Source organism: Eurytemora carolleeae, unplaced genomic scaffold (genome assembly GCF_000591075.1).
Source record: "Eurytemora carolleeae unplaced genomic scaffold, Eaff_2.0 scaffold362, whole genome shotgun sequence".
NCBI classification, from domain to species: Eukaryota; Metazoa; Arthropoda; class Copepoda; order Calanoida; family Temoridae; genus Eurytemora; species Eurytemora carolleeae.
In genome coordinates this window covers 205,112-226,594 of record NW_019396498.1, presented here as the reverse complement: position 1 = coordinate 226,594, position 21,483 = coordinate 205,112, and the positions used below count along the sequence as shown (strand labels likewise).

At 31.4% G+C, this 21,483-nt stretch overlaps 1 protein-coding gene and 1 long non-coding RNA gene across 3 annotated transcripts; one reads left to right on the top strand and one right to left on the bottom strand.

Moving 5' to 3' along the window:
* Window positions 1-316: 316 nt before the first annotated feature.
* LOC111704416 (uncharacterized) lies at window positions 317-2,223 on the bottom strand. Of its 2 annotated transcripts, XR_002765823.1 has the most exons (3): window positions 1,960-2,223; window positions 1,057-1,517; window positions 317-410 (listed from the first exon to the last, which is right to left on the bottom strand). It is a non-coding gene; the product is annotated as an uncharacterized LOC111704416 (long non-coding RNA). The 2 variants fall into 2 exon arrangements; XR_002765822.1 differs by lacking the exon at window positions 1,960-2,223 and having other exon boundaries at window positions 1,057-1,683.
* A 6,721-nt stretch (window positions 2,224-8,944) lies between these two features.
* LOC111704424 (innexin inx2) lies at window positions 8,945-16,918 on the top strand. Its single transcript, XM_023476658.1, has 13 exons — window positions 8,945-9,046; window positions 9,383-9,470; window positions 9,617-9,679; window positions 10,146-10,270; window positions 10,915-10,996; window positions 11,686-11,778; window positions 12,068-12,158; window positions 12,373-12,478; window positions 12,858-13,009; window positions 13,770-13,858; window positions 14,364-14,446; window positions 14,936-14,992; window positions 15,272-16,918. The coding sequence occupies exons 1-13, from the start codon at window positions 8,946-8,948 to the stop codon at window positions 15,339-15,341; spliced, it is 1,200 nt and encodes a 399-aa protein (XP_023332426.1). The 5' UTR covers window position 8,945; the 3' UTR covers window positions 15,342-16,918.
* Window positions 16,919-21,483: the final 4,565 nt, after the last annotated feature.

Genomic DNA, 21,483 nt, shown 5'->3' with positions numbered 1-21,483 from the left:
TGAACGTATAAAATGCCTTTTTTTACTACGAAATGTGCACCCTTCAGAAGGTGGGTGGTGAGAATTTTAAATGTCGGAGTGTTATGAATGCCAGAAACAAGCTCAAAACAATTGATTTAATCAGAATCGATACCCATATTGTATACCATGCGCATAGATTAAACACGAGTGGGGTTGGGGTCTCTTTAAAAACTGAAGAAAGTTGGGGTAGTGAGGGTAGTTCCCATACAGATTCAGCTTCAAGGGTGGGGGTGGGGTCTGTTGTGCCATTTTAGAGAATTGCTTTTTAATCCCGGTTAATAAATAAATGACAAGGTCTGAGTAACATAAATCTTTATTAATAAATACAATCTTCTTAGAAAGGGTCCCGTTCAGGTCACAGATTGATAACAGCACAGCGGTTTCAAAAACTAAATAAACATAATGTTAAAGTATACAGCAAATTTGAGCAATAACTTTGCTATATTAGCAATGTTGGCAGTTAAGCAATATGTGCTTAACCCAACGCAGGATTAGACTCGTGTATTAGCAATGGTGGCTTAACTAAGATTGGACTTCAATTATGGTTTAACAATTAAAGGAATAAATGTGCTAATGCTTTGTTTCTAAGCAATTAAAGTGAAAAGTATACCTCTTTTACACTCTGTAGACTATTTATATTCAGTCTAAATAAATGTGCTTGTTGCTTTGCTTCTAAGCAATGAAAGTGAAAAGTATACCTCTTTTACACTCTGTAGACTATTTATATTCAGTCTAAAAAATGTTAGATAATTCAATTCATGAAAATAACCTTCTTCATCCATGAACTATCAGTCATGAACCTTTGCTATTAAATGGCAATAATTGTGTGTTATCCAATTACACACTAAATCAGCAATTAAACTTAAGTTATTGCAATAAGTTTGCTTTAACTTTATTAGAGCAATAATCTTGCCCAATATATAGGTTTATAAGAATATAGTCCGAACTGAGCAATTTAACTCTATTTTGCTTCTATTAAAGAAATCAATTGCATTAAATGCATGACTTGGCAGAGAATAAAAAGTTTATCCTTACTTGTTTCGCTGATCGGGGTTGAGCAGCGTTAGGGTAGATCCAGCAGGGTCTTGAGCATTAAGTTTGCTTAAGGATAAGCAATAAGTTTGCTTGAGGATACTGCTGAACCGATATAAACCACAATGAACAAACACAAACACTTGCTAAATCAAAAGTACATTAAGTGCAAGAACAAAAATATAACCCAATAAGATGCACTGCTCAAATAAGAATTTAGTTTAATAAGAATAAGAAAACATAAAGTTTAATAAGAGTATAGAAACAAGATAAAAAGAACAAGAAATTCTTTCCAAATTTAAAAGTTTTAAACAGATCAAAAAACGACGCTATTGGAATCAATGGGTTAATAACTATTCCACTGTTTAAACTAGGCTAAGAAACACAACAGATTTCACTTGTAAATAAAGCCTTTTAATATAAAATTCGACCTCAGATCCGCCGATTTCACGCACTAAATCCAACTAAAAATTGAAAGAATTAATCCACATATATTAACATTTTTAACCAATTTGAGTTTATGTGGAAAAATTCGATCAATCTTTCTAACTCTGAGGCCGTTCCTTCCATTAACTGCATTGGTCGACAACTTGACGTCTCCAATATTGGTCGTGAAATGTACGGAGAAATAGTGTTTGCTCAGCTATCAAATGCTATGACTTGAGACTAATGAACGAGGTGTGATCCAATTTTGAAATCAGAGCTCAGAGCTATGTCTGGAAATCATAGTCGTAGTTACAGCAAGTTACAGCTTGTTCTATGAACCGGGCTCATGGATCTTAAAAACAAGACACTGCAATCAATTTATGAAATGAAATCAGAAAGCTACTTTGATTAGTGCTGCCACCTTTTCTCAAATAAATCATGGCCACAGTACGGCTAATGCACGGCTAATGATCCAGATACCTTATGGCGTGAGAAACTCTGTCCGTCCATGAATAACTCACGGGAGACATCTAGCGGCCAAATTATCGTCCTCCTAAGTACGACTATCTATAGAAGGACCGGCCTCTGATCGTGAAACCAGATGATTAAGGGTACTGCACGGATTTTAGTGCAAACTGGTTTAAAGTTATAAACAAATAGTAAATAAACAAACAGAATATGTAAAAAATATCAGAGAATATTATTATTCAGAACCAAATCACGAATTTAATCAAATTATTTATGGGATTGCTCCAAGCTTACAAAATACGCTAAGGGATTGTTCTCAAACTACAAAACTGCGCTACAACTATATTCTTCAACAAATTATTGAGAACCATTAAATAAATTACACAACAGGGTCTATCTAACAACAAACGGTAGTTGGGGTAGTAAGGGTAGTTGCCATTCAGATTCACCTTCAAGGGTGGGGGTGGGGTCTCTCTAAAAACAGACGGTAGTTGGGGTAGTGAGGGTAGTTAAACCCAACTTGAAGCTGATAAAGGCACAATTAAAAGTTGAAAAAGAAGATGGGCGCGAAGCGCCCTAATAGCCTATATATATACATTTATGTAGGCATGTAATTTAGAAGAAGGAGGGAAGATTAAGTCAAAAGACTATAGATTTAAAATGAGGATGGAAGATTGTGGAGAAGGACGGGAGATTTAAAAAGGACGAGAGATTAAGAAAAAGCGGAAAAGGCGATAGGGAAGAAGACCGAGAGATTATAAATGAGGATGGAAGATTGATAAGAAGAAAGAAGGGAGATTAAGAAGAAGTATGTGAGATTAGGAATAAGAAGGACGAAAGATTAAGAAACAGATTAAGGAGAAGGGTGAAAGATTAAGAAAAAGAACATATATTAACAAAAACTAGACTGTAATATGCATGATTGTAATTGTATCATCAAGCCTAGAGTGAATCTTTTTATGCTTGTGTTGCAATATTCAACAATATGTAAACTCTACGCGAATAAAATATACTTTCAGCATAAAGTTTAGAGAGGATTTAAATAAAAACTTTTTTGTTGAAATATTTTTTCGGAGAGCCAAACTTTTGGTTGAATTACCCCTATTAATATTTCTTGAATACTCCCGTTAAAGATTAAAACTCTTTCAGGATATTTTATTTACAATTTTGAATTATGAAACTCAATTTTTTTTTCTGCATAAGATATATCATAATGGTAGGAAGTCTTCCACTCAACTTGATTAATCTGAATAAAATGTTATCATGCAAGGAGTATAATGACTGCACCCAATTTCCGCAAAAACTGTGCATTTTAAAGGGAGTGTTCGCGAAAAATGAAAGGGGGTATAGGCTTAATGCGATAAAAAAGCGCTTTTGAACGCTGCTAATCTTACTTCTATCTCTTGCGTCTATAAGGAGAAAATTGTTAAAGACGTCTCATACCGAATAACCTAGCGTCCATACAAATTCAGAAAATTGCAACATACAACTTAGACCGTAAAAAATCCATTTAATTTCAAACAAATCATTCCTTTAAATATATATGTTCTTTTTTTTCTATCGTTTTAGTTCCTTTTCCTTTAATTTCTTTTAATTCATTTTTCTTCTTTTTGTTCCTATTACATAACTTGTTAAAAGAGGGGTCAACCTCTTATTGTGAGGCTATTTATGCTCGAATTATACTCAATTTTATCAGAAAACAATTTCCAAAAAATAAACCAATTGTAAAATAAACTTTAATGTGCTCTGTCCCTTCTACTGAAAACTTGTTTGATTGTATTTGAACTAATTGTTAAAGATATATCATTGTAGTTGAATCCTACTCTAGTACTCGAGTACTCAGGTTTCACTGTGTGTAAGCTCGGTATTTCGTAGTATTGGAGAATTCTCTATTTATATAGATTGAAGATTGTAGATAATAGATAATTCCTGGAAGGACTATACATGAGGAGTATAGAGGGACTAGTGAGGGGCATAGAGGGACTAGTGAGGGGTATAGAGGGACTAGTGAGAGGCATAGAGGGACTAGTGAGGGGCATAGAGGGACTAGTGAGGGGTATAGAGGGACTAGTGAGGGATATAGAGTGACTAGTGAGGGGCATAGAGAGACTAGTGAGGGGTATAGAGGGAATAGTGAGGGATGTAGAGGGACTAGTGAGAGGTATATAGGGACTAGTGAGGGGTATAGAGGGACTAGTACGGGGTATAGAGGGACTAGTGAGGGGAATAGAGAGATAATCTTCTGGTCTCTGTTCAAAGTTTTCTACAGAAAAAAAAACAATAATGATTAGTATTTACAGATATATTCCTGTTCAGTGAGATAAGATATGAAACCCTGCAATTTAGCCAATATTAGAATTTATAAATCACAAACGACAAAATTGCGACTAAAGGACTGGGAACGTAATAATTCCCCCTTTATTCTGTTTAACACAAATCTCAACGTAATGTCAAATTATTGCGACATTACTTTTACGACCTTATAACCTCGTAGCTACTTTAACGCCCAGGTATGATCAAGGCAAATTTATTTGGTTGGTTACATATTAGAAATTCAAAACTTTTTTTTCTTCTCAATAGACAAAATGTACGTCCAATTTACTTTAGTTTCGCAAGCAGTAACCTTCAGCTTAAATCTACGTTTTTAGTTTGATTGTATTGTAAAATTATAAATATGAAGAAATTTATAAGATTAGGTTCCCAGAAATAACATGCATGTGACGCCTCAGAACACTTCTCAACCCCAAGTTCTAGCTATTCACTCTCATAGGCAGAGTAATTGTTTCTCGTTCTCAATCATATATATATATATATACAGATATATATTTATATATATATATATATATATATAGTAGGTCGTATATCACCTACATATATAAATATATATATGTATATATACATGAAACATAATGTATAGTAAGATCATAATAATATAATAAAATGTTTTAAATTAAAGCTGATTCTTTAAATATATATATATAGAGAGAAGTTTTTGAGAAGGACTAAAAATCCTATATAGATCTTCATCAAGCAGGATACACAAAGAGACTATAATTCAACCCATCTGATCAGAACAGTGATACAAAGAAAACAAGACAAATTATTTGGTTCAATCCTCCTTTAAGTGAAACAGAGAGAAAAGTAGCGGAAAAGGTCTTTAGTTTGAGTGATAAACATTTTAGAAAAACAGAACTGAGAAAATTGTTTTATAGATTAACGATTAACCTGATATATATATATATATATGTATGTATATAGATATATATATACACCCTTATATATATATATAAATATATCAGTTTATAACATTTTATTAATAAACAAATTGTTTCATGCTTTGCTTTTATGCAATCATCAGTATGAATGATTTGAGAATTTTTCACAGATGTTTCGCGGATTTTCACGAGATGTTAAATTAGTTTTGAAATTAATGTTACATATAGATACATACAATAAAACAAACATGATGTTAAAAAGAAACATACTTTATCACACTACATTTACTAGAAGCATCTTGTTTTTATGTCGACATTTTGACATAACTGCGTGTCTTTTATTCAATGATAATGTTCTATCTGCAAGGATATAAGGTATATCTGCATGTATATCTACCTGTATATATACATGATGTCTTAAAAAACGGGGAATAAGGGTCTACAGAGTACAGACTCGTTTGTAATTGGATTTTCAAGATTGAGGCCATTTTTTAAAATTACGTACAATTTCCGATTCAATGAGTCCAATCTTAGGCTTGCAGATATAAAAATAACAATTTTAAAGACTCCTAAAGTTTGCAACTGGAGTGAGTAAATTTGGTAAAAATAAAGATAAACTCCGCTTGCACATATGGGTGAATGCAGACTTGTTTGTAATCGGATTTTCAAGATTGAGGCCATTTTTTAATATATACTTACAATTTCTAATTAAATGAGCTCAATTTTAGCCTTGTAGATCTAAAAATAACAATCAAACTGCAATAAAATGTAACCTAACATTGAATACAAAATTGTGCAAATGGCGATTATCTTTTACTTTTACTTCGCTCTAGTTGAAAACTTTAGGAGCCGTTAAAACTGTTACTTTTAAAACTACAACTCATTGAATCGTAAATTGTACGTAGATATCAATAATGGCCTCAATGGTCTGTAGTCTGGAGTCCCTTATACAAAATTGTGTAAACGAAGATTATCTTATTTTTACCAAATTACTCACTCCAGTTGGAAACTTTAAGAGCCTATAAAATTTTTAATTTTAGATCTACTCTATACAAATATCTACATGTATATTTACCTATATAAATATCTACCTGTATATTTACCTATACAAATATCTACCTGTATATTTACCCATATAAATATCTATCTGTATATATATCTACCTGTATATTTACCTATACAAATATCTACCTGTATACTTACCTATATAAATATCTACCTGTATATTTACCTATATAAATATCTACCTGTATATATATATTTACCTATACAAATATCTACCTGTATATTTACCTATATAAATATCTACCTGTATATTTACCTTTACAAATATCTACCTGTATATTTACCTATATAAATATCTACCTGTATATATATCTACCTGTATATTTACCTATATAAATATCTACCTGTATATCTATTTTATAAATGTTTATGTTTATTGTTACAACCCTGTATATCTGTTGGTATGGGGTTAAAAATGACCTTTTTTGCCGTCAGCAAATGCTTGAGTTGGTTGCTATATATATGTTCTCCTCAGGAAAAAAGACGACCTTTTAATGTCCATAATGCATGATCTGTTGGTATGGGGTTAAAAATGACCTTTTTTGCCGTCAGCAAATGCTTGAGTTGGTTGCTATATATATGTTCTCCTCAGGAAAAAAGACGACCTTTTAATGTCCATAATGCATGATCTGTTGGTATGGGGTTAAAAATGACCTTTTTTGCCGTCAGCAAATGCTTGAGTTGGTTGCTATATATATGTTCTCCTCAGGAAAAAAAACGACCTTTTAATGTCCATAATGATGCTCATGTGTAATGGTACACTCTGTAAATCTGTTGGTATGGGTTCTTCACCCTGTATCCTGCTGTAAAGTATAAATATATATATATATATATATATATATATATATACGAAGTGTACTCTTCGCGCTAAGCGGAGCGCAGTCACCCTATTATACCTGATACTAGGCGCCCCACACACATTTCAGATTCAGGGCTTTCAGTTTCAAGCAGTGCCTTTAGTTAGGTTAGGACTTGGTGGAATATAGCTGGTAGAGTTGTTTTATTAAAATAAATGTCAATATAGAACACAGTGATTTAATGCAAATTACTAAAGAAGAAGAAGTTTTTGTTCGTTACAAACCGAAACTTAATAACTTATCACAGCAACACAATAATGCACAAACGAAACCAAAAAGAGACACACAAATTATTCATATATCTAAAAGTTATAAAAAAAACTAAATAACTAAATATAACTCAATTAAAGTTTACATGTTTTAAAGAAATAAATCAGAACTAAACTAAACAAAAAAATAAAAAAAAAAATTAACAAAACACAAATAAACAGAAATAAACACAAATATAAACTAAACACCTTATTATTATAAATAAACACAAAATAAAACTAATAAATAATTATTAGAAATAAACACAAAACATAAACTAAACACAAAAGTTTAGAAATGAACACAAAACTAAACTAAACAAATAATTATCAAAAATGATCACAAAAGTAAACCAAACTATCGTTTATACAATCGTTGTTATTTGTCTTAGAAACTGTAATGGAAGACGACCCACAATTAATTTCAAGTCTAATTAAAGCTGTTAAAGTTGGAAGTCAACTTTTAAGATGAAACATTGTTTTGATTTGGAAACCATTAGATAATGCATAAAACTGCATAACACTGTGAAAAAAATCCACACATTTAATACTATACAAACACAATTTACTCAATTTAAAAAATAATTCTTTTGAAAAAGAGAACAATGTTAGGAAGCTAAATTTTGTCTCAAAATAAGTGGTTTATCCTTACAATTGGCAATTGTTGACTCATAAACAAATTTTATAGTCTAGAGAAATGTTTGATCCGTAAAATACACAAAAAAAGGGAATAAAGCTTGCAATTTTTTGCGTTACATCTTGATAACAAATTTTAAACGCATATTATATTCAGAGGGAACATGCCATTCTTTTCATGCGTAATAAATCTTTGGTAAAAATAAACCCTTAATCATGAGCAAACCTATCGATAATTCCTGATCAAGCTTAAAAATAATTATCACTCTATAAAACTCTATTGATTTTACAATGCATTTTTTGTTAGAAATGTCTATTAAAGGGATTGTAAGGGTAATTTCAAGTGACCCTCAGGCCTCACTGCAAGGATGACAATGCCTGATTTACGACGGTGGAAACCCTGAGCTGATCAAACATGCGGAAAATACTTTATATAATTTTCCCCAAAATTTTTCAGAAATCTATTTGTTTATAAAAATCTGATAATCTAAGATTTTTATTCTTTTATATAAACAGTATCCTTGGGTGTACGTTTTGGTGTCTGTTTTTGTCTGTTTGTTTCTCTGTGACTCAAAAATTCTATAAAAATCCCACTGAATATCTAAATTTAGATCTTGTGGGATTAAATTAGTCAGATTCAGATTTGACCTTTAACAAAGTTTCAAAGTTTAGGGGTATTGGAAAAATCAGAAATATGCATGTCAATATTTATTTGGATCGTTTGTTTGCATCTTCAGTAAACGTCAACATGGCTAAATCAATGAGGCCAATTTTATTTTTGGTAATTCATGCGAGGTTCATGTCTAGTTAAAAAAAAATTTTTTTTTTTTTTTTTTTTGGAGATCCACCAGAAAAACATGCAAATTTGTGAAATTTGTTATCGTTATTATTTCAATTTAATTTCGGACGATCTCTAAATACAACGATATTTCTGCAAATAAAACAATATTTAAATAAATAATTTTATTTCAGAAAAAATGGCGACAATGATAGGACTGTTCAGTTCTATTGGAGAACATATTCCTATATTCAGAAAAGATAAAATTGTGGAAGCTTCTGCAGAAGGAACAATTAACAGGTCTAGGCCTAGGTCTAGGTCTAGGTCTAGGTTTAGGTCTAGGTCTAAAGTGACCCTTATTTTAAAGAATGACATGCAATTGTCGAATTCACATCAGTACGACTTAAATCTTATTTATGTAACAATGAAAAAGATAACGTTGTTTCTCATCTTGTAAAATGTTATATTTAAAATTTTAAAATGACCAACAGAGAAACCTTAATTTAAAAGGTTTAAAGGGTACCGTTGTGAATCTGATAGGTCACAGTACGAAGTTACGTAGGTAGTTCTTTTAAGTGCAGTTACATTATTAATATTTACACATTTTTTATTATTAGATAACAAATAAATATTTAGATTTCATTTTCGAGGAACAAGTCTTTTGATCCTGGTTTGTTGTGTTATGGTCACATGTACAGAGTGGATTTCTGGAACAGGAAGTATANTTATTATTATTATTATTATTATTGTTATTATTATTATTATTATTACTATTGTTACTATTATCATTATCATTATCATTATCATCATCATTATTATTATTATTATTATTATTATTGTTATTATCATTATTTTTATCCTTTTTATAATTTAGACTGCATACATGGTGGGTCTATACCTGATAATGTGATAAATATGTTCTGTTATATTCAGGTGCATAATAATTATAAATGTTGACATTTCGTAACTTTAAATTACGAATTATTTAATGAAAATTTGAGCCGTTGCCCTTTGCATGTTTAATGGGTTACTTTCTTCCAACCTTTTATTATTATTTTTTATTTCGCTTAGTGTGAATTTAATACTCATATTATTACTATTTTGGATCAAGATATCATAATATGTTCTAAGATAAGGATACGCTATGCTATTTCCCATTAAACATTATAATAAAAGACGACTTGGAGGTCGTTTTTGTTCTTTAAAATCTATGTTTGGCTTCAAAGCTTTTCAAAATGTGGTCTATCTTCTTTTATTCGAAATTATCTTAAAGATATTAATGCTAAGACCATTCATGGTTTTACTTAATAAATAAAAAAGAACAATATTCTTTTTATGTTTGTAGACCCTAGATAAAGAAGACGACATTCAACTCCGCTACATAACGGTTATTTTTCAGGGAACTTTCAGTGTACCAATACACTACAGAGACCATGATACTCAGATAGGATACGATGTGAGTCAGACAGGCGTGGGACCATACAATCCAGAAAAGGATTTTATAGAGGTCAAACAATACTATCAGTAAGTACATTATTATGATCTAAGGTGGATACGTTTTCAATGAAAAAGTATTTGTAGTAAAACAACTACGTTAATTAAAGAATGGCTGAATTCCATGCAACTATAAACTAATTTCTGTCTTTGCCATGAATGATTAAATAATTTAAGACATGAAGACTTAATTTAAACGTAGGATCGTCATTCGTCATATTGGAAGAGTTTCAAGTCATCTTTACCGTCTCATCCTTTCTCCGGGTAACCCTGTAGTAATAAATACAGGATAAAGAAATTCTTTAAAGTCAAACAGTTAAACAGAAGATAATCATAAGACTGGTAAATGTTTTAAATGCCCATTTTTTAAATTGTTTATTTTACGAAATATAGTTAGCGTATTTGAGATTTTAATCTTTGTTCTAATTAAAATAGAACTGAGATGCTTGTCACAAAATATTGAAAGAACCAAGTACTAACATTTTAAAATCTTATTTTTGTACTGTTATTACTATTGAATTTTATTATCATTATTATTATTACAACAATCAATACAGCTATAATTTTTATCAATATTTATTGGTCTTGATTGTGTCTAACATTATTATTGTATTCATTATTGAAATTAATATTTATTTCGAAATATTTAAATTCTCATTGATTTTTTTTTTCAGATGGGTCCCTTTTGTTCTATTTCTGCAAGGAATCCTATTCTATGTTCCTCACATAATATTTAAGAGTATAGAAGGAAGCAAGGTAAAACACAAACTAAATCTATTCTATTAAAAAACTAATTTAAAATAGGAAATTATATACATTTTCCCTGTTTTAAAATATCTACCCTTAAATTTTATATCACTGTAAACCAAAATACTAGTTTTATCTATATAATTCATATGTGCACGAATTTAATGAATTGGAGAGGTGGCTGAATTACCTACCGCCGCCAGGTTCAAATCCTAAATCACCGATTCAAATCCTCATGCATCTTTAATTTTGCAATGGTGATACAGGATTTGAACCGGCAGTAGGTGTTCAAATCATTTAGATTAAGAGAATAAGGACAATATTGAAGGACTAAAGCGTGAAATTGTTCAAAATTGGTCTAGTCTAGTCTAGTTTTTAATGAGCATGCTTTAAAAAAAGCAAATCTAATAGTAAAGAAATTGAGTCTTTGGAACAAAATCAAATATTTAAACCTCAATATCTTTAGAACTCGATGTTGTAAACCTTCGATATTTCAAACTCTGATTATTTGATTTAACAGAATTCATAGTTTGAAATATCTAAGGTCTGCAACATTTGGTTCCAAAGATATAGTGATTAGAAAATCAGAGTTTGTGGCAAGGATTCAATTCCTGTACAATTTGACGCCTGTTTATTTTTAAAATTAAGGTACAGGTTCTTTAGAGTGTTTTTTCAAAAACATAAAGAATGTTTTTTAGGTGAAAACGATAATGGGAAGTTTAAACCTGTTCATGCTGAAAACTGAAGCAAGGAAAGGGGCAGAGGAGGAACTAGCAGATTATTTTATCAAGGTTCAAAATTATTCAAACATTTAATCCATTTTCGTGAAATTGGGGAGTTCTTGACTAATAAAAAAATATAATGAATCAGAGGATTACAAACACTATAAATATATATGACAAGGTATTTTTTGTGCCCATTGGATTGGACATTATTTAGATGTCCAAAAACATAAATACATAAATTCATAATAAGTTCATGATAGAGGCTCGTTTTTACTCTAGATTTAGCCTTTCGTAGATTTTGAAATAACAATAATAATAAATAATTATAAAATTTTAAAATTTTATTTTTATTTAGACACGCGGCATTCACAACAACTGGGCGCTTGGTCTTCTGTTTGCGCATTTCCTGTATCTTTTAAACGTTGTTGGACAAATATTTTTTACAGGTAAACACAGTAAAAAATCTCTATTAAAAAACATTTTGTTTTTTAAAGAGGGTAGTTTGTGATGCTACGAAGTTCAAAATCATTTTTATTTTTACGGAATTCTGCTACTTTCAGCTTTTTTCTATTTTATAAACCAATACTTAAACGTTTCAAATATTTTATAAAAATGAAAAGAAAAAATTTGTTAAAATTGGCTTATTAAGATTACAATTAGATATGTTTCTTGGGTATGAGTTTTCTACCTATGGGGTGAATGCCGCAAGTTTTCTTGAAGATCAACCAGAGGATAGAATAGATCCAATGTCAAAAGTTTTCCCCAGGTAAAACTTTTTAATCTAATCCTGTCAAAAAGGAAAAATTCCCAGAAAATTTTGAACGTCAGAAATTAATGCAAATAAAAAAAACCATTAACTAAAAGTAATAGGGATGCCAGGCAGTAAGGGTGGGGGAGGGGGGGAGGTCCCAACATTTTGATTAAGTTGTTAAATTCAAGTAAGATAATAAGCTATAGTTTCAAAAGAATTGAATTTTATTTATGAATGTGCAGATATTTTATGATGCTCCTAAAATGATCAAAATCTAACAATTATGTTTTTAACTCTAAAGCAAATAATGGTTTAAACACCAGAAACATTGCGTACTAAATTTATTTATAACAAATAGTTCAAATTTAGTTTTTTAAATGTGAAAATGTTTTAGGGTGACAAAGTGTACGTTCCACAAGTATGGTTCTTCAGGAACCCTGCAGACCCATGATGTTCAGTGTATTCTGCCGATTAATATTATAAATGAGAAGATCTATGTATTCCTCTGGTTCTGGTTTATGATACTTACAGTCCTTACATTTATAGGTAACTAGCTGAAGAACTCGGCGTCGCGTTGCCTAGGTTTATATCATAGTCATTGTTACTCCCGTCGTTTACCCGCGCTTATACTAAATCATCACTTTAGCTCAAATGCCCGGCATTGCCTGTGAAATTCTGAAATTTGTTAGCCTTTGTCATCATGGGATGCCAAGCTTGTACACTAAAAAAATCACCTACTTTGGTGCAGCCATATATATATATATATATATATATATATATATATATATTTGAGTGAAGAGCCTTATTATACAAGTAGAGGGGGATAGGAAGTATAAATCATTTTTCTTTCTTTGGTAACTAAAAAGTGAAATAATGATGCCTTTCTATCTTAAATCATGAAATATGGATGAGAATTTTGCAATTTGTTATTAAATCATCTCTAAAAATATGCCCCATAAAGTCAAAACATTAATTTTTATATTGTGCAGACCTACGGATCAATTTAATCCTTCTTTATATTATTCCGTGAGGGTCATACCCTGCAGGGATAACTTTTATTGAGGGATTAAGCATCTATCCTCAATATAGAAGTGCACACTATGTATATCGAGATCAAGCGTAAAATTGATTTCATATAATAATTATTTCCCATCAAACTACCTAAAATTTGTTCGAAAAATATTTCCGACATTTTAGTTTTTTGCCCTTTTAGGATATTTAAATAAATGCCTTCGTTTGATTAAATAATTTAATTATCAAATTTATTTTCTTGTTCTGCCATTTTCTTATATTAGCTTTTAATTAGATGTGATTCATCATGTTGGTCTGCTATCCCTACCTTCTGTTCGTCGCATGATCATTAAACGAAAATTGAGAACAGCGCCTTTATTTAAGGTAATTGCACACAGTCCCTTTATTCAAGGTAATTGTTCATAGTCCCTTTATTCAAGGTGATTGTACACAGTCTCTTTATTCGAGGTGATTGTACATCGTCTCTTTATTCAAGATGATTGTACACAGTCTCTTTATTCAAGGTAATTGTACACAGTCTCTTTATTAAAGGTGATTGTACACAGTCTCTTTATTCAAGGTAATTGTACACAGTCTCTTTATTAAAGGTGATTGTACACCGTCTCTTTATTCAAGGTGATTGTACACAGTCTCTTTATTCAAGGTNAAATCGAACATTTTAAAAATGATAAATATCGACATTTTTTCCATGTAAAATATATTTCACTTTTAACAATCCTTCCCTGAGTTGCCACAAAAAATGGCCCACTCGTTTTCGTTTTGACGTTTATTGGATCCAGTGCTGTAGGAGGCAAGACAAGTTAAAAAATGTCTTCAACAATGTTTATATAAAATTTCAAAAATTACCAATAAAAATATTTGTTTGAAGGTGACTGGTATGGATATAGATACTAAACTAATCTTGGATAATATCAGCTATGGAGACTGGAAACTATTCTATCATCTCATCAGGTATACATTGTTAGAAGAATCCATAACATTTTGTTGTTTTTGGTAGTTCGATGAGATGTTAGAGGACGTTGCGTTGTATTAATGTTTGTCTGGAAGGGTGTTCCTAATAAATCCCACAATACTATATAGACTTTACATTACTAATTATATATGATAATTAAATGCTATTGTATATATTATAAGTTAGAAAGAAAAAAAATTTTTTTCCAAAATCATTGCTGGATATTTTGTCTTAACTTCTTTTCCAAAATTCCAAGCACCTTTCCTCCCCCCTTTCCATTTCCCTGCCCCCTCCCCTTTCTTCCCTCTCCCCCTTTTCCCTCCTCCATCCCCCCATCTTTCTTTCGCAATTCATTTAGTTATATAGTTAAAATCATAAAAAACTCATTCTATTCCTAGAGACTTGTTCTATTCCACAAAAATTCCACTTTGATATATTGTTGTACTAAATTTAAACAGTTCACTTTAATATATTGTTTTATTTACAAGGAATATGGATTCTATTACTGCTATCGAATGGATGCAAGCATTGACTACAAAACTAAGGTGATTAAGTCTTTACTTGTCTTGTCAGCTTGTTTTTCGGCTTGATTTGTCCGCCTGTCTTGTCAGCATGTTTTGTCAGCTTTTTCTGTCCGCCTGTCTTGTCAGCATGTTTTGTCAGCTTTTCCTGTCCGCCTGTCTTGTCAGCAAGTTTTGTCACCTTTCCTGTCAGCTTGTCTTGTCATCTTGTGCTGTCAGCTTGTCCTGTCAGCTTGTCTTGTCTTCTTGTCTTGTCAGCTATTCTTGTTTGTCAGCTTCTAACATTATATACAATATTATCAGGGACGAGGTTGAAGATCAGCTTCATACATCAGAAACACTTCCACTCAAATCCAAAATATTAAAGGAGTAAAGCACCCTGAAGAAGAAGATTTGTCTGAGGCCGGTATGATCATTGATTGGTTCAGAAATCATCTGTTAGTACTTTGGATGGTTCCAGGATCATCAGTTAGTACTTTGGTTAGTTCCAGGATCATCAGTTAGTACTTTGGATGGTTCCAGGATTATCTGTTAGTACTTTTAATGGTTTCAGGATTATCTGTTAGTACTTTTAATGGGTTATGGATCATCTGTTAGTAATTTGGATGGTTCCAAGAACATTTATCAGTACTTTAATTTCAGTATGATCTATTTTGTGGTTCCAGGGTTTTAAAACACACTTAATGATTTGTTTAATGATTTGACAGCATAATATGATGCGTTCAATGAAAATACGCAATATGCTTTAACACAACAAACTTTTTCTAATGCTTTACAAAACAATGAAAGTGGATTTTAAATTTTTAACTATCAGATTTGCCTCTGCTTTCTAGAAACAGGAATGTATTGGTAATCGCCCAGAGGAAGCTTAAATAATAATTAGGGGAAGGGGGGGGCTTATATCCCCCCACCCCCCGATTAACTGTCGCTCTTAGAAAACCCTGTAAAAAAGATTTACATTTAAATAATATGTTTTGTAAACATGATTTAAGATCTGCTGTAGAAGTAATTTCCAAAGACTCTTCATTTATATAGTGGCATGTCCGATTCACAAGTTCATAATGGAACCCTTTCAAGCTTTGTTTTGTCAAGAATGGAAGGTCCCTTGAAGTAACATCGACAGCCTCTTTTTAAGCACAAAAAGTAATGTAATTATTTTGTTCGGAAATGTATTTAGCTAGTTCAATACAATTTTTATTTACTTTTTTTTTATAAATTTTGTCATGTTTCAAAAAGTATTCTTGATCTGTCGATTTGTTTTGGAAAAGATTTTTAATAAAATATTTGTGAAAATAATGAAATTTTAAAACTGCCGTAGGAGAAAATCTTTATTTTCTATTGAAAATGTAATGCATAAAGATGATTTTGAATTTAAAATTAGGGCACCACACCTATTGTTACATATTAGCACATTTCTTAAAGAAAGGCTTTGATTTTTATGATTTAGTAACGGGTAAATGCGCCTATTTTAAGTTATGTAATTTTTGTATGTATTTTTTACTCATTTTTTTTTGTAAACTTGTATCATTTTTTTGTCACTGAAGTTTTCAACATTTTTGGCTCTAACTAATTTTATTTTGTTTTGAGGGCACTCATTTATTTCGAGATTCTAACAAAATTATTATTTTAACAGTGGAAAATTAGCCAAAGAATGTAAGCATTTTTCTTTCAAATGCTTATAAAGCCATATATGTCATACGAATTGTTATGCCCAAGAAGGCCATCTTAATGTGTTTTTTTTTTGGTAGATTCAGGCCATAAAGTTTACCTGAAACGAGATTTGAATTTCAACAAGCCTTTTTATTTTTCTGATAGGTCAATGTGTATATTTTTTACACTTTTAATCAATTAAAGTTTAAACAAAGCAATTTAGATAACATTTTTACATACCTCATAATTATAACTCTGTTATATATATATAACATATTAATAAATAATATTTTGTATCAACTTTTGTTATTCAGTGATAACCAGAAAACTCTAAAACAGGAAAATGAGTTTTTAAATTTGATAACTTTAAATAGTCTAATGAACAAGAAACAAAGGGATTGTGATTTAATGAAGTGGTCGGCGATTATATCAATACAATGAAGACGACTTATTAATAATTCTTTGATTCATAACCAGCAAATTTGTTCAAATCTCAAGTTTAGATTAACTTGATGTCGTCCTCACTATTGGGTTTTTTTGATTCATCAAATTGTGCTAAAAATCCAATGTTGTTATTTGACCATATTTGGTAATTTGTTAATTAAATTAAATTTTCTAGCTGAGTTTTTAGTATGTTCTACCAAATCATCTCATAATTGTGAAAAATATAGTTTTTTTGAGGGGCTAAAACTCCTTAAAGATATATGCTGATCAAAATGATGAATTTGTAAATCATGACTTCAAGATAATTTACAAACGTTTTGAAAGTGCTAGCACTAAAGCTGATCATGGGAGAAGCTGAAATGCGGTTTATGCACATATTTCTTAATGATAAAGCTATATAACCTACGAATCAAGCCAATTTTTGCTTTTGCATTTATTTTTTTAGGATGTACATTTTAGATTTAGTTCTCAATGTGAATTAACCAATGTTTTGTCAAGTAAAAAAATAAATTGATCAGATTTTTTGTACAATTTGATATATCCGATAAACCTGATATTTGATTAGTGTCTTCCTTTTTTAGTTTAATTAATGGCGTCAAAATTTTTAAATGTTAAAATATTACGTTTTGTATGTTTTGCTGAAATTTTTAATTTCTAGTCAGGTCTTCCATGCCTTTTTATGTTTAATTTCATTTAAGAAACTAGTTCATTTTAAACGTTGAAATAAAAAAGTATTATAAAGGAGATTAAAAATTCCAAGAAATCCAAGTTTGGATACATAAACCAGACAAACTTAACTTTTCTTTTTCTTTGGTAAATAATACTACTGTAATATAGTTGACAAACGTTTTATTCAAGAAAAAATGCATTTCAAAAGTTTCATAAATAGACTTGTTGTTAATCACTATGCAGCCTGTAATTATTGAGCCCACAAGTCTAAACTTCAGTGAGCCCATCCTGTATAAAAGTTACGTTTGATAACAATTACAGATACAAATACAATTCCATATCGATTGGACTAATATCCGATTGAATTAAACTCAGCTGTTCACCAGTCGGCTTTTAGAGCATTTAAACAAATATAAATTTAATCACGTTAATATGAAATTATTAAAAAACATAGTTTAGGACCATTGTCATTGCTAACTAATATTTGGTAGGAGCTCAGTTTTTTTTAGAGTCATGCACATGGCACAATTGACATGTGCAAACCAACGCACATTGTACAATTAATTCACTCATCTATAAAATAAAACAAGACATACGTATATATATATATATATATATATATATATATATTGCCTATGGCCGGCCAAACGGCTGAACCGATTGGGCTGAAATTTGTTGTGGACACTCATGGGATGCCGGGAGATGTTCTAGGCTAAAATGCATTTTTTATTTCTCAACAAAAATTTTTTTCACGAGCAACGCCGGGCCCCTCAGCTAGTCTGTCATAAATTTCAATGAGTTAACAGATAGGACAATAGATGTAGTCTGTTCAAGATTTAGGGGGTTTTCTTTCACAATAACCCTGAGGCAGAAGCCAGAAGGAGTTACGCGGCAACGGCGTAGAACAGGCTATTTGTTGCCTAAATTGCGTAGTTTATGATCTTATAAATTTAAATGACACGATAAACAAACAAAATAATTTATTAACCATACAATATACTGGTTGTGGGTTGTCAAATCCCCGGATCCGCAACACAGGAACTGGCATGTTTCCGAACTGAATTAGAGAGATTATTATTGCAAATTGAGGTGAACTCTAGATTGAATATTTGTGAGGATCACTGTATTAAAACAAATATTAAATTGGTGAGCTTAAATTCAGAGCTTAAAATAATCTATAATAAATTGATTGGCAATGATATTCCAAAGATTGGAAAGACTCTGCCAAAAGAAATGAGTTTTTGTCAAAAACTCAAATTTTCTAATCTCTTTATCTTGGCAACCTGATGGCGGACACCATTGATATTTCATACTGAGGCTATTTGATCTAACAGAATTCATAGTTTGAAATATCTAAGGTCTACGACTTTGGGTTGCAGAGATATAGGTATTAGAAAATCTGAGTTTGTGACAAAGACTCAATTCCTTTATAATCAATGGGTTGGCAATAATATTCCAAAGATTGGCAAGACCATGCCAAATTTAACCATATATTGGTAAAAGTATTCAGCAGTAAACTTATGAATTTGTTAGCAATAAGATTGCTGACACAACAACAAAATAAGCAATGAACTTTTAAGATTTTGAATTCCAAATTAACTGTGAGCTATTGGAGCAATAAAGTTGCTTATATGAATTCCAGTTTTAGAAAGTAAAAATTAGCTTACTTGTGCCGGGCTGAATCACAGGAGAAGAGGAGCTAGAAGGTAGCCTACAAATGGAGAGCTAGAAGATTGCCTAGACCCAGACCTCTGACCCAGACCTCTCAGGATTCACCTCAGATCTAGAATTTCTCCTCAGACTTAAGATTCCTTCCTCTCTCAGATTTTGTCGCTTAATTAAACATGAGGCTGTAAATAAGGTTTAAACAGTAAGGTTGAAACGGTAAGAATAAAAAATACAATATTATTTAAACGTTAAATTGAAATGCAAAATGAAATGCAAAATTGAAAGTTTCATAAAAAAAAACGTAAAACCCCAGAGTAAACTCTAGAGTAGATTTACTCTAGAGTTAACTGCTACCCTGGGTAGAAATTTCCTCCGATTTCATGAACAAGTTTCTACCCTGGGTAGTTCAAAATTACTCTAGAGTAGAATAATGCATGCTTTTCCAGGGTAAATACGTAAAACTTGCTTATAGCGAATGTGTATAAAATTACGTCAACAAATATGGATGATGATGATGATGATGATGATGATGATGATTTTTAGGCATTCACATGATTTTGGTTAAAACTTTTAAAATTTCAATAATAAATAATATGCCAAGATGGTGCTATGGAATTGNTCTCTCCTGGAATAAGGGTTTCTGGTTCCCTGATACAGTTTTGAGTTAAACGGGATGCAATCAAATGTCTGGAGAATAACAGCGCATAAAAGTTCTGCTGCAGCAGTTTCTGATGAGTTAGACTCACTCATAATCTCCAATGGTGAAGGCAGAATAGTAGGGATAATAACTATAAAAAATACATATAGAGATCCCAGGATTGAAGTTAAATCACCGATATTATACACTGTAAACTGCCAGGGCATCTTCTTATAACTTAGAGCCCAGTCAGGGGCGCAACTAAGTTTAAAGTTCTTTTGAAGAATCCCTCCTAGGGTTTGATACCTAAACATAGCCAAACCAACCGAGTCCTTGGACCATCCTCCAATAGAAGTCCAGAGGGAACAAACATCTATCCAGGAACCAGTTTGGTTCCACTCTTTACCCTCCAGGAGGCTGAATGCAGTCTTGATTAAACCAAGATCGGCGGTACAATCATTTCCAACAAGGAGTAAGCTATCATTATTAAAGAGACTGTTAACACTTGGAGATAATCCGCATCCTTCTCCTCTTAATCTCTTGTCATTGGTTAGAGGAAGGTTGATCTCTAAGAAGCACGAAAAATTCCCAAGATGAATTTTTGCGGGTATCACGGCAGAATCTGCATGAGATCGCTGTCCTTCTACATCAAATGCGCAAAGCACAGAAGGAATGGGAGAAACTGCTAAACCGGAGCTCTTAACTTTAGCAATAAAATTGCTTATAGTTTCAGCAATATCTATCTCTGGAGTAGAACCTATAGTAACAGAAAATATAGAATTTTCTTCTTCCATTGCTTCATAATCTAGAAAACACGGGGATCTATATATCGACAGAAAATCCATTACAGACAGCAAACTACTCTTCCAAGAAACCTCAGAGTTCTCCAGCTTAAACCTCATTTGATCAAGAAATGGCAATTCCTCCACTAGGCATTCCTCAGTTGCTCCTACTTTAAGAGCTACATGTTTCAGAGTTGGATATCGGTTTTTAATCTGGCAATCTGGTGGGCAGATATGCCAAACATGTTTGGGTACTATCTCCTTGTACAAATCTTGAAAACACTTTTGACCAGGATTTTTCTTTGTACAATTACTACTACAGAAGTGCATCTTCTTTAACTTGCTGAACGAGAATGTATACTCAGACGGATGAGACGAATAAATAGAGAGATCTATTTTCTCTTCATAATCTGCCATCCTAAAATAATTATTTCAATAAAATCAGTAAAGTGCTGCAAAAATTGCGCAAAAGTTTTGCGAATGGAAACCCTAGTCTTTAGCTATATATTTTTATAATATAAAGGACTTGAGCTACATGTTTATGAGAATTGAAAGGTCTTGAGCTATATGTTTTTTTATAATATAAAGGACTTGAGCTACATGTAAATGAGAATTGAAAGGATTTGAATCTTAAAAAGGACTTGAGCTACTTGTTTATGAGAATT

Excerpts from the sequence above, each read along its gene's own strand:
- LOC111704424 (XM_023476658.1), top strand. The coding sequence starts at position 8,946 with ATGGCGACAATGATAGGACTGTTCAGTTCTATTGGAGAACATATTCCT. Across the intron at positions 9,047-9,382 it reads GCAGAAGGAACAATTAACAG|ATTTCATTTTCGAGGAACAA; the intron begins GTCTAGGCCTAG and ends ATAAATATTTAG. Across the intron at positions 14,447-14,935 it reads CTATTCTATCATCTCATCAG|GAATATGGATTCTATTACTG; the intron begins GTATACATTGTT and ends TTTATTTACAAG.